This window comes from Aphanomyces astaci (assembly GCF_000520075.1).
Source record: "Aphanomyces astaci strain APO3 unplaced genomic scaffold supercont1.1, whole genome shotgun sequence".
NCBI classification, from domain to species: Eukaryota; Oomycota; class Saprolegniomycetes; order Saprolegniales; family Verrucalvaceae; genus Aphanomyces; species Aphanomyces astaci.
The window spans coordinates 532,114-545,653 of NW_009798264.1; the positions used below are offsets into that span (position 1 = coordinate 532,114).

Here is a 13,540-nt window from a genome sequence, read left to right on the forward strand (position 1 = left end):
TGTTCAACATGTCGTTTCAAAACGTGATTGGATCCTTCCGCCGTTTTCGTTTCCACGTTGCGCCGTCGACCACCATGACAACCTTCCTACACATCGTTCGATGGCTTTGGGTGTTGATCATGGTTTGCGTGCATGTCGTGGATGCCAATAGCTTGATTGTCATCTCCCAGCCGACCACGATTACCGCAGGCGATGCATTCAATCCACCGCCTGTGGTTCAACTCATCGACGACACGGGCCTTGTGTTGACATCCATCAACATTGGCGCGGTTGCTGTGAGTATCGGCACAAACCCATCGATATTCGGACAGCTTTCTGGCATCACAGGTCTCTCGTTTCCGATCGTTGCAGGGGTTGCCATCTGCACTGGGCTATCAATCAACCTCGTCGGCAGTGGGTACACGCTCCAGTTTGCGTCCTTGTTCCATGGCCTTCAAACCGAGTCCTCGCCTTTTGACATTCTACTGGGGCCTCCTTTCAAGCTGAGTATGTACACGTACATCGGGGTGGCGCAGGGCGGTACACCGTTCTTGCCGCAACCCATCGTGTCCATCGTGGACAAGGGCGGCAACATTGTCGATTCCGTGAGCCAAGGCACAGTGTCCGTGTCGATTCTGTCCAACCCCGTGGGTGGCATCTTGACGCCGTCGTCGTCGTACACGGTGTGGATCTACCAAGGTCTGGGCAAGTTCTTCGACTTGAAAATCGACAAGGCCGGGGGGCCGTACGTCCTTCGCTTCCTCGCCGACAGCGCAGTGGTCCTTCCAGGCGGCAACAAGTTTGATACATTTCCATTTACAGTGTCCGTCGGCCCTGCGAAAACAGTAATACCAGTCGATATCCAACATGTCTAACGTGGCTGTTAGATGGTGATCTCGGAGCATCCAATCGCAGCGTTTGGGGGCGAAGCCTTCACCGTCCAGCCCACCATCACGCTGATTGACGCTGGTCTGAACGTACTGGGCACGCAAACCAACATGCAGGTGGTCGCGACGATCTACTCAAACCCGTCCAAGGGAACGCTGCTTCCGGTCGTCGAGACCCGCTCCAACATTATCGACGGACTCGCAAGCTTTAAGAACTTGCGCATCGACGCCGCGGGCAACAACTACGAGCTTCGATTTGCCGTGAAAACCCCCGATGCCCGGGGGATTTACGTCGAAACGGGGCTGTTTGTCGTGGGGCCGTCGTTCAACGTGTACATTGGCACGTTGTTTACCGTGGCGGTCGTGCGGCCTCCGCAGAGCGCGATTGCCGGTGTGTCCCACATGAGATTCGGCTGGTTTGTTTGACGTTGTCGTTTTGTCGTAGATGGACAACCGATTTACAAGCAGCCGATCTTGGAATTGCGAGTACGTACATTTACTTCCACTGAAACCCAAGTGTAGATATTAAAATATTATTGTTATGGCTGCCAAGTGTAGGACCGCGGGGCCAATGTAATCGTGTCTGAAAACTTGGCGCTCGTGACCGTGTCCATGGTGCCTAGTTTAGCCCTGTACAATACTCTTATTCTGTCCACGGCCAGCCCCGTGCCCGCAACTGTCGTCGACGTCACCCTCCTCCCGTCCACGTTTACATCCCCGTACGATTCACTGGTTTTCGATGTCTCATATACTTTGCCATCGAGTGTAGGTTTGGCGCTGGAACGGACCTTGTGATTAGCATTTCGTTTTCGCAAGAAGTCATTGCCACGGGCGACGTGCAGCTGCAGCTCAACAGCGGGGTGGGGGCCACAGGTCGATGCACGACGTTGCTTACGTGGACGCGGTCGCTGTCGTTTACGTACGGCATCACCCCTGGCCATGCCGCCACCGCGCTCAATTACGTCAACACGGTGGCGCTGGTGCTCGTCGCTGGCACGATCAACGACCGCCTTGGCAACTCGGCGTCCATCCTCTTGCCGGACCCCACCACGGGCGGGTTGCGACCGGTTGTGGCCGTGGAGACCACCGCGCCGTCCATCGTGTCGGTCGGGTGTGGCGGCGCCACCGTCGCTGGAACGTTCGGCCCAGGGCAAGATTTGGTGCTCGCCGTGTCGTTTTCGGCCCCGGTCTCAATCTTGGGCATCCCCCCAGCCGCCGTCCCCGTGCCCACGCTCACCCTCAACGTACTTGTCCCTCAAGTTGCCACGTACATTTCCGGCAACGGAACCCAAGTGCTGCTATTCCGGTATTCGGTAGGTCTGATGGATACCTTGACCCCCTCGGCGCTGTTGGACGTCACCGCCAGCGTAAACATGAATGGAGCGAGCCTTCGCCGCGCCGGCACAACTCCAAATCAAGCCGCGGAATTCACCATGCCTGTGAATGCCCTCCAGAGACTGCCATCGCAGTGTGCGATTGCGATTGACTCGACTGCGGTCACGGTGGACGCAGCGCTGGGCGTCATGAGTCCCACAGCCCCAGGCGTGTACACTCCTGGTGATGTGATTACGATAGTCGTGCCGTTCACCAAACCTGTGGTGGTGTCTGGCATTCCATTGCTCTTTCTGAGCACAGCCCAAAATGCCATTTACGCGGGCGGGAGCGGCACCACTCAGTTGACGTTTCGATACACTGTCGCAGCGGGAGACATCAGTTTGGATTTGAACTACGCGTCGGACAATGCACTTTTGCTCAATGGCGGCTCCATTCGACGATACGTCACTGCCGGAAGCGCCATCGCAGACGTAAACCCGTCGTTGGCGGCCGTGACTGCAGCCACGAAATCGCTGGCCGACCAAAATGCAATCCAGATTGACGGACGAACTCCGACCATTCTAAATGTCGCGCTCGCGGCACCAGCTACCAAGACTCGAGGGGACTCTGTCACAATTAGCATCACGTTTTCGTACGCAGTCGTGGTCGACGGCGGACCTCCTAGGTTGACCCTCAACACGAACCGGCGGGCGTTGTACACGAGTGGGAGCGGCACTGCGACGCTGCTGTTCACGTACCAGGTCTTGTTGGGAGACAGCACCCCGTCGTTGGCGTACAGTGCCGTGGCAGCGCTTGGACTGAATGGAGGCACCATTCGAAAGAAATCAGCCACCCCAACGCTGGCCGCAGACTTGTCGCTGCCGTGGCCTCCGAATCTTCTGAATGGCCCCGTGGTTGTCGATCCCAACATTGCATATGTGACGACGGTCACAGGGTTTGTCTGTGATTTGCCAGCTGCGGACTATGGGCTCAACCAAGTGCTGCAGATTTCCGTAACGTTTTCCGACATTGTCCAAGTGATTGGCAGTGTTCAGTTGGGTTTGCAAACCCAAGCGATTCAGTACGCGTCCGGATCAGGCACGTCGACGCTTGTGTTTCTGTACGTGGTTCGAGCCAACGATATTACACCGAGCTTGGACATTGCGTCGACGGCGCCGTTTTCATGCGCAGGAGCGACCACTTGTTCGATTGTAAATGCTAATTTCGCGGCCGTAAACTTGGATTGTACTGGCTTGACCTTGCAACCACCAGGGATCTCCATTAGCACGGACGCCCCCACCGTTGTGTCCATAGCGGCCATCACCACCGCGCCCACAATCAACTCGAACAGCTTTGTGGTCGGAGATATCATTGACATTTTGATGGTCGTGAGCAAAAAGGTGCACGTGGACCCGTCGCCCGACGTGTTTCCAGATAAAGTGCCGCTCCTGGCCATGTCCACGGGACGGACGGGCGCGGTCGCGCATTTTATTGGCTACGGAATCGACCGCACGCAGCTGATCTTTCGGTACATCGTCCAAGTGGGCGACATGACATCCAACCTCATGTACGTGGGTGTGAACTCGCTGTCGCTCAATTTCAACCAAGCCACGATCAAGCGCCTGACAACCAACCCGACCACCAACATGAACCTGTTGCTGCCGACTCCCCAGGCACTGGGCGTCGCACTCAAGATCGACACGTCGCGCACCCCGTTCGTGACGAATGTGCTGGCTACGACGCCTGATGGAACGTACTTTTGCGGCGACTTGATTACAATTCAAGTGTTTTACTCGGAACACGTCGTCGTGACTGGTCAACCCGTGCTCAAGCTGGACTTGGGGAAAAACGATCGCAACGCCGACTTTGTGGGCGGCAGCGGCACGCCCGTGCTCACGTTTCAATATGCCGTGGGGCAGGACGACACGTCCCGCGATTTGCGATACATTGACGTCAAGTCGCTGTTTGTGCCGATCGGGGCATCGATACTCCACCGGTATTGACTGTAGGATCACACCTCTATAGTTATCCTACGTGTACATGCCGCCTTATGCTGCTTGTCGATCGCTATAGGGCGTCGATTCCAACGGTGAAAGCCAACAACCGCCTGCCCTTCCCTGGAACCCATGGGTCGTTGAGCGCCAACAACAACCTCGTCGTTCGAGGAACTTCGCCCTACATCACAGATATTTCGTTTGTGACTGTGAATGGCACGTACACCGTGAACAACGTGATTCAAGTCGCAGTCACATTCACCACAACAGTGACGGTCACGGGTGTGCCGTATCTCGAGCTCCGGACCGGCGTGGTGCTGCGCCGAGCGGTGTATTTGCCCGCGGGACCCAACACCAAATTGGTGTTCCAGTACAGAGTGGAGACGGGGGATGTCTCGTCCAAGCTGGACTACTCGAGCACGTCGGCGCTGACGTTGAACGGTGGCGCCATCATGACGACCCCCACGCTGGCAGGCCGATCGCCCGTGCAACCGGCAAACCCGCAACTGAATCCCCCCGGCGGGGCGTTGTCGGGGGTGCGCATCATCCAAGCGTCGCTCGGTCGCGTGTCGTACATTGACTTGGGCATTGACACGATGGGGCTAAAGTACGTGATTTACTTCAGCACCCCCCCGGACATTGTGGCCAGCGTCATGTTTGACGTGACTTACTCTGCCGTGTGGGAAGTGCGAAATTCGCCCATCAACGTCCACAATCGGGGGGACAAGACCGGGTGGAGCGTCGACGTGAACGGCGCCGTGGCGATCGTGGGGTCGGCAGGCGCCATGGCCAAGCAGTACAACATCCAGGAAATTACAGCGTGGGGGAGTGCCACGTCATATGTCGACGAAGTGCAGTACGTCCAGACAACGTGTGTCCATCGAGATGCCATACAGGTAGGTGGGTTCGCTAGTGGTTTTGTGTACCAAAGTAGCTCACTGTCGCTGGAAATACACTGTGCAGGTTCTGGTGAGCAGCGTCGCGCCCGGGGAAACCGTAGGCGGGTACTTTTCGCTCATGTATGGCGCAGTAGGGCCGACGCGGCGGTTGGCGGCAGACTTCGATGCTGTGCAGCTGGAAGTCGCGTTGCAGGTGGATTTCGGGCTCCCGGATTCGGGCGTCGAGGTATCGCGGGAGCAAAACACGTATTGCGGCTGCACGAACGCGTACCAGTGGACGATCACGTTCCACACTCAAGGTACACGACCATTTCATATGGTGTGATTTCTAATATGAAGGCATATTGTAGGGGATGTGCCGACGCTTGTTGCCAGGAACTACTTGACGGGCAACGGCGCGACCATCGGAGATGGCAAAGGCGGGGCGTCGGCCATGGTGATCACGCGGCCCCCCGTGGTGTCGGGGCAGTTTGCACTTCGATATGGCACCATCACAACGCAAAACATGCCGTCCAACGTGGATGCGGCGACGATGGCCGCGCGGCTCGCATTGGATTTGAGTTTGCCCATTCGGAGGTACGACGTACTTACTGTATACACCATGTCTTAACGGTTGTGTGGTCTAATAGCGTGGCGCGGTCGGAACCGACGATTCAAAACGGGTACACGTGGAGCATCACGTTTTCGTCGTCGAGTACGCTGTTCAACATCAACGAGCTGCAGCCGGCGCCAGTGTTTCTCACGGGCAACCAAGTGCTGCTGACTGTCACGACTGTCCGCGAAGGTCAAGCGCCATTGTACGGCAACTTTCGGTTGGGGCTAGGGAACGAAGCGACTGTCGACATCCCCGTGACCGCGCCCGACACAACTATGAAAGCCGCGTTGGAGTCCCTCAGCCAAATCAAAACGGTCCATGTGGCAAGGTCACCCCAGAATCCGTTCGGAGGGTACACGTGGACGGTGACGTTTATCGAGATCAACACGCTGACGATCTATGGCTTGGTACTGAGCAATCTGGGCACGTTGCCGCCGTTGACGCCGATCACGCTGGTCCACAATGTTCCGATTCTGCTCGGAAGCGACGCCGCCATCCTCGTCGATTACGCCGGTGTCAATCCGTCGCTGTATTCGAGCGCTGTCCAAGGGAACGCCCCAGGAGAAAGCGCCGGGTCAGCTACAGTGTTTGTCCCGTACAACAAACAGTGGGTGCAGTCTGCGTTGCTTGTGGGGTCCGACACTCATGTGGGCGATCAATTTGGGGCCAGCGTGGCCTTGTCACTAACAGGCGCACAAGCTGTGGTCGGCGCGCCGTATGCTGTACGTTTATGAGTTGAAACTGCTGGAAGTGATGTGTCCTCCAGGTATATAAAGGAGCCATGGAGCAGCAAGCCTTGTCCTGTATCGCAGATGGAGGAACGTTCACGTTGGCGTTTTTGGGGCTAGTGTCGGCGCCCATCGCATTCAACGCTCCGCCTGTAATTACCAGCTCATGCAACCATCCTCGTGAACCGTATTGGGCTCCGTAGGCGGCTCTTCAAGCCACGATCGCATCCTTGCTCAAAGTGCAGGCGCAGTTTATCCAGGTAGCGCCGTATGCGACTTTGTGTACGGGAGCCGTCATTGTGATCACGTTGGCCACGCCCGATTTAAGCGATCCCACCGGCAACATTCCCGAATTGGTTGCAGGTATACAATGCTCCAGTCCCACTTAGTAGTAGTCCACGACCTCGGCGTGATATATTTGTCTAGACGCGTCCTTGCTAACCAATGGAGGGGCGACAAGCGGCACCGTGGCGATCCAATCTGTCGTCCAAGGGTCCCTTCGAGAAGACGGACCCAAAGCCAAAGGCACTCCATGCGGCGGCGCGTACTTTTTCTCGTCGCCGTCCGCCGGGGTGTGGACGCAGGTTGTGAAGGTGACCCCCACCCAAGGCTCTGAGACGCTTTCGAGTGAGTTCGGCGCTAGTGTGTCGCTCGAAGGCAACTTTGCCGCTGTGGGGGCTCCCGGTGCCGGCTACGCCAAGGGCGAAGTGTACGTGTACCAGTTCAACGGCGTCACATGGTCCTTGGTACAAACCATCCCATCTTGACGATCCTAACATGTGATGACGTTGTAGTACCAGAAGCTGACCGTGTCGCCGTACGTATCTGTCCAAGGCGACCGGTTTGGAGATGCCGTGAAAGTGTCGGACACGACGATCGTTGTCGGGGCCCCGGGGTACGCAGGGACCGTCGGTGCCGTGTTTGTGTTTCAGCTCGTGAACGGAGTGTTTGTGAATCGCCAGCAACTTCAGGTATATTGCGTTTTGCGTGTATCACCAACGATGCTGACATTCGATTTGGCCAAGCCTGGTGATTTGGCGATTGGCGACTACTTTGGCAGTGCCGTGGCCGTGGACATGCAGACATCTACGATTGCCGTGAGTTCCAAGTGGCACAACCGACGCGGCGCCGTGTACGTGTATTACTCGCCCGACTTGTTCTTTTCGCTGCAGCAAATCGTCCAAGGCTCCGACTTGCGCCAACACGACGGGTTTGGCCAAAGCGTGGCGATTGTGAAGAACGTGCTTGTGGTTGGGGCCAACGAGCGCTTCAACTCGAATCGCGACTTGACCATTCGCAAAGCCATTCAAACGATTACGACGTCGGCCTCGTCGTCCTTGGGAAACACGTTTCGTGTGGGGTTTCGTATGGTGACGGATGGAGTTGAAGTCGATTACGTGTACGTGGTTCATGTCATTTGCATATCCATCGTCGTCTTCTTCTCAATCGTCGTGATGTGGACCCATGGATTAGTTATTCCAAGCCGATTCCGTTTGACGCCACCGCCACGACCGTCCAGCAGCGGTTGCAATCAGATTTAAACACTGGCGCGGTGGTTGTCACGCGGTTGGGTCCGGATGTAAACCAGGGGTATTCGTGGTCGGTCACGTTTTCAGGGTCGACATCCGACGTGCCAAAGTTTCGCGTCGATGGGTCTGATCTCACGGGTACAACTATCGTTTGTGACTTCATACACCACACTTTTCCCATATCTTCATGATCATTGCCGCTTAGGATCGAATGCCAAAATCACATGCACGTTGGACGTACCCGTTCCCCCCGTCGTTCGAAGCAACGTGTACGTGTTTCTTCGCACTGGCACGTCGTGGCAAGAGCAAGCCACGATGCGACCCACCAACAAGCAGTACTACAGGTAATATCAACACCATCATCGAGAATCGTATGGCTGACCTTGTGGAGGGATGTTACAGTATGTTTGGCAACGCCGTGTCGCTCAGTCGCAACGGATACCATGCGATTGTGGGTGCGTACAACGCCGACACACTCTTCAGCGCGATCAACAGCGGCGCCGCGTACTTGTTCGACATGGGGTTTCTGGATTTCCGCTTTTCAAGCCCGACGTACTCCGTGTTGGAGGGCGCGTCCGTGGCGATCCCCGTCCAGCGCTGCGGGGCATTTGGAACGTCGTGCATCATGAAAACAACGTACGTCGTTACTTTCAACATGGGGGTATCTTAGGCATTTCGATAGGACCACGCTCGAGTTTGTCGACTTTGACACGGGCGATGCGATCACCGACATGGCCGGTCAGAACCGCGTGCCGGCTTTGGAACTCAAGTACATTGGACCGTACCAGCAACTGTGCATTTTGGACGTGACAGCCGACACACCTGGCGCGCAATACTATCCGAATGTGATGGGGCCAGAACCGTACCCGTTGGTCCCCAAGGGGCGGTTCCTCATGCCGTCCATGATCGGGACGGCCCACAGTCGCGCGCAGTCGTACGGAAGCACGACCTACCGATCGGTGTGGGTGGACGCGCAATTCGACTACCTCGGGGTGTCCGACTACACACCTAGTGATGGTGAGTTGTCGTTTCCACCGCAGACGATATCGTCCACGTTTGTCGTGAGCACCACGGACGACAGTGTGTACGAATACCCAGATGAAACGATCAATATTCGCCTCAGTGTGCCCGGTATGTGGCCGACATTTCCGAGCCAATTGTGGTCCAAAATCACGATCCTCGACAACGGCGACGGCGGCATGGGCACCGCGTCGTACTCGGCCCGACTCACGGGGGACGTCACACCCGGAAGTCGCATGGGGGAGTCGGTTGCGTTCTTCGACGGCGTCAACTTGGCGGCCGTGGGGGCCCCCTTGGCCACCGTCGGGGGCGTGGAGTGCGGGGTCGTGTTCGTGTACAATTCTCGGTCCGGGGTGTGGACGCTAGAAGCCAAGATCATCCCCGAGCCATGCACTCCAGGACGCCGGTTTGGGACGTCCGTGGCCATCGATGGATCGTACGGAACCCTTCGGCTCGTGGTCGGATCGCCCGGTCCCCCGACGCCGTCCGCGGTCGTGTATCGGCGCAGTAGTGCGTTGCGAGTGTGGTCCGTTGAAGTCACCTTCTCCGAGCCGCAAGCGATTTCCATCACCGACAATTACGCTGGACGAGGCGCCGTGTCCATCCACGGCAGTGTGATCGTCGTGGGGGCATCCGGGCTCGAAGTCGCGTTTGTGTATACGTATACAACGGCGGCGGGGTGGCTGCCAAGCGTGCAACTCCGAGCCAACGATTACGTCGTCGACCAAGTGAATCTGCTGTCGCTGACCCACGTGTTCCAGTTCGGCGCGTCGGTGGCCATCAATCGACGGGCCATTGTGGTCGGCGCGCCCAAAGCCAACTACGGCCCTCAACGCGTGCTAGACGTGGATTTCTGGAGCATGGGCGCGGCTTACATGTATTACTTGCCGGCGCAAGTCCAAGTGGTCACGCTGGTGGGTGATTCGTTGTTGACGAGTGGCGAATTCACACTTTCGAACGGCGTCACGACAACAAACCCGTTGAGCTATCAAATCACAGCCACGGAGATGGTGGCGGTGCTCAAGGCGCTGGTTTCAGATATCGAAGTGTCTCGAACGGGGGATATCGTCACGGGGTTTGCGTGGAGCATCACGTTCATTTCCGAAGTGACCAACCAACCGCTCCTTGTACCTGCGTGGCGAGGCAATGGATGTTCCATCTGCATCGCGTTCAGCAGCGGGTACGTTACCTTGTACCTTCTTATGTCTTCGTCGTTGATATATATATATCGCAGGTATGCGGCCAACCCGACGGGGCAAGTCGCCGTCGTCGAGGCCTCACGGTTGGGCACGTGGACCTTTCACACGCAATTGACGGCGTCGGATGCGAATCATGCCGATCGGTTTGGCCATAGCGTCGCGTTGGATGGCAACGTCGTGATTGTAGGCGCGTACACGTCGTCGGCGCTGACAACCACCACGTGGAACTTTGAAACGGGCGACTTGACGGGGTGGATAAAAACGGGCACGGCGTTCGACACCCAGCCCACGTTTGGAGACAACGTCATGGCTCGCGGCGACGTGTACAAAAGCTACGAAACGTCCAAGGGGACGATCCAGCACGAAGGGCGATACTGGATCGGGACATTTGAAAGCCGACCGGGGGCGGGAAGTGCGCAGCGCGTGTCGCCGTTCACGTGTTCGTTTGCCAACGACGATTGCAAGACTGCGATGTACAAAGAGCCGGGAAGCTCCGTCGCCGGCACGACGCAGGGCGACCACCCACAGGGCACGCTGTCGTCCCAAGTGTTTACGATCGGGGGCAGCCGGATTCGGTTCCGACTGGGCGGCGGCTGCAACCCCGCGACTATCTACGTCGAATTGCTCGTGGATGGGCTGTCGGTTCGACGGGAAACGGGAAAATGCGACGAAAGAATGCGCGTCGTGGCGTGGAACGTAACCATGTACAAGGGCAAAAGCGCGATCGTGCGCATTGTGGATGCGTCCAGCACAGACTTGTGGGGCCATATCAACGTGGACGACTTTCAATTTGATTGGAGTGTCGAGCAAGCGTCGACGGGTACCGCCGGGGTCGCGTATGTGTTCCAACGCCAAGCCACGTTGACGTCGTTTACTCCATGTAATGGGTTGCCAAAGCTCCAGTGTTTCTGGGTCATGCAATCGCGGCTCGTGGCCAGCGACAAGCGACCGCAGGACCAGTTTGGGTTTTCCGTCGCTGTCGACGACTCGGTGGGGACGGCCGTGATCGGGGCGTACCACCAGCCGGGCGTGGACCTCAACAACTCGATCGTCCTCGCGGAAAACACGGGCTCTGTGTACTTGTTTTCACGCATCGATGCTGTAAAGGACGGCGCGGGCAACGTCTTGTCGCCGCCCAAGTGGTTGGGGAAAGAAACGGCCAAGTTTCAATCGAGCGACAAGACGCCCGCAGCGCAATGGGGGTACGCCGTCGCGCTCAACGGCGCGCGGCTCGCCGTGGGCAGTCCGGGGGTGGGCGGCGGCGCTGGCTGCGGCTACGTGTTTGACACGCGGTTCCTTCAGATTTCATTTGCAGTTCCAGAAGTCGGCGTCCTGGAAAACGTGGCGAGCGGCCAAGTGATTGTCGTCGTGATTCGATCGGGGGACTTGAGCGCGCCGCTCACGATTGGGTACGTTGGGTCGCCTACTATGGATGCAATCAATACGGTGAGATTTATTTCTCACAAGAATCAAATCGCATATGTTTGTAGGTACGCCACGAGCGATCGCAGTGCGGTGGGCATCGACAGCGACTGGTACACGGCGTGCTTGGGCATGATGATCCAGAATCGAGTCCGGTGCGGCGATTACGTGCAGACCCGTGGGGAACTCACGTTCAACGTGGGCGAGTCCAACAAGGTGATTGCCGTCTCGATCGTGGACGATTGGTGCTACGAACAGTACCCCAAGTACATTGCCCTGCGCTTGAATGTCCTTGGGGGCGATGTTCTCTTGGGAGAGCAGTTCGCGATGGTCATTCGAATCGACGACGACGACTTTGGACGGGACACATGTTAACAACGTTAGTTTAGACGTCTGGGATTTGGGTCGGTTGTCGCGCGAGGAAATAGCTCAACGTGGCCGACGCTTTTTGAATCGACTACGAGAAGGTCGTGACGACGGGTAGTCGTTGTTGCGGACATCAATCATAGTGGGGTATACCGCTTTAAGAATGCGAGATTGTTTTTGGCGCAACTGTTCGTCGTTGACGCACTTACTCTGTATCGCTTCAACTTCCTACACCTTAACATGAGAAAAATCCACATGTATCATGGAAATGTTCGTTCTAGTACCCGCTTCAATTGCCGAGTGTCTCGTCGATATCGTGCTTTGACTTCGGCCACTTGGTTCTAACCGGTAGATTAGAGACGTTTTGGGTACGAAATGACCTACTTTGAGGCGTTGGATTTCAAGATCTTTCAGTTGTAGCTCCATGATCAATGTATTCGTTGAATTTTGACATCCGCACGGCTCTGGTGTGCGCGAAATGTGAGTTCGTTGCGATTGACTGCAAGTAGATTTGGCGTACGACGTTCGGAAAATTCAGACTCGACAACATCGTCCCAGTCGTTGACTTCTTCCATCGGAATCACGTTGGATTTCGTGTCTTGGACAAAGACAGTTCCATCTCCTTCTTCATTGGTCGAGCCGATCGACTTGTTGTCGCAACAAATATCGCCTATAAGTGCTGGGCCACCTTCTATCTGAAAGTGAGATAACGCTAAGGACGACTCTCGTACCACTAATCTCACGAGGCGAATCAAGGAACGCGTAAATGATGGATAGTGCGTAGGCTATATCTCCCTCATGTCGACTGCCAAGGCACAAATACATCTGCATCGCCCGTTGATCCAAGAGTCATTCACCAAGGGGGGAGGTACCTTGAGCTTGTCAACAGCATTTGCCGCATGTCCCTCATCCCTTGCCCTGGTCACACACAGAAACAATCATCATGAGCTGCATGTCTATAGGAGCGAACACCTCTTCGTAGGGGGGCTTGACGGTCCCTCGTGCATTGCTGTCCTTGCTGAATATTGCGCGCGAAAATCGAAAAGTGACGAAGACAGGAAAACAATCTTTATCCGGATTATTCGGATACGCCACATCATCCATCACCAACTCACAACTACTCGCATCTGAACTTTCACACTCCAACACTTGGACGGCGATATCACGAGCGCCCCAGACATGAAGTTAACAATGCAATGTTGCTGTTGCTTGTACATGAAGTTAACAAGGCAATGTTGCTGTTGCTCGTACTGGTGTCCTCTCAGTAACTTGTGTTGTCGTGCGCCAAGTATGTACTGCATTACTGTAAGCTTACCGTACTGCGCCCAAAGTCCGTTCAAGCTCACTTGTCAGCATGAAAGTAGCGGTCTTCGTTGACCTAGCCACCAGACAAGACAGTACAGTCTCAACGGAGACGGACGGAAGCTGGGACGTATCATCGCTTTACACGGCATCCACTGAACACTGTACCGCCTAAATGCAACCCAAGATTGAAATACACGACGGCCAGCGATCTTAGAGTGAGCCCTAACCTCCCTTGGAGTGTCCTCATACAATTGCCAAGTTGATTTTGTGTGGTGCCATGGTTGTAGTCCAATCCGGATACGA

The 13,540-nt window shown here is 56.2% G+C and overlaps 2 protein-coding genes across 2 annotated transcripts; one reads left to right on the top strand and one right to left on the bottom strand.

The window, feature by feature from the left end:
• Positions 1 to 36: 36 nt before the first annotated feature.
• Positions 37 to 12,187, top strand: H257_00200 (hypothetical protein). The gene is made up of 20 exons (XM_009822766.1): positions 37 to 824; positions 867 to 1,257; positions 1,312 to 1,352; positions 1,425 to 1,585; positions 1,636 to 4,176; positions 4,254 to 5,070; positions 5,138 to 5,372; positions 5,424 to 5,649; positions 5,703 to 6,390; positions 6,435 to 6,548; positions 6,600 to 6,759; positions 6,823 to 7,142; positions 7,191 to 7,367; positions 7,422 to 7,795; positions 7,870 to 8,063; positions 8,131 to 8,269; positions 8,328 to 8,561; positions 8,608 to 10,125; positions 10,180 to 11,553; positions 11,635 to 12,187. The coding sequence occupies exons 1-20, from the start codon at positions 75 to 77 to the stop codon at positions 11,939 to 11,941; spliced, it is 10,761 nt and encodes a 3,586-aa protein (XP_009821068.1). The 5' UTR covers positions 37 to 74; the 3' UTR covers positions 11,942 to 12,187.
• On the bottom strand, positions 11,952 to 12,763 carry H257_00201 (hypothetical protein; the record flags this gene model as incomplete). The annotated part of the gene is made up of 6 exons (XM_009822767.1): positions 11,952 to 12,023; positions 12,086 to 12,160; positions 12,217 to 12,273; positions 12,317 to 12,396; positions 12,453 to 12,602; positions 12,664 to 12,763. The coding sequence occupies 6 exons, from the start codon at positions 12,761 to 12,763 to the stop codon at positions 11,952 to 11,954; spliced, it is 534 nt and encodes a 177-aa protein (XP_009821069.1).
• Between the last annotated feature and the right edge of the window lie 777 nt (positions 12,764 to 13,540).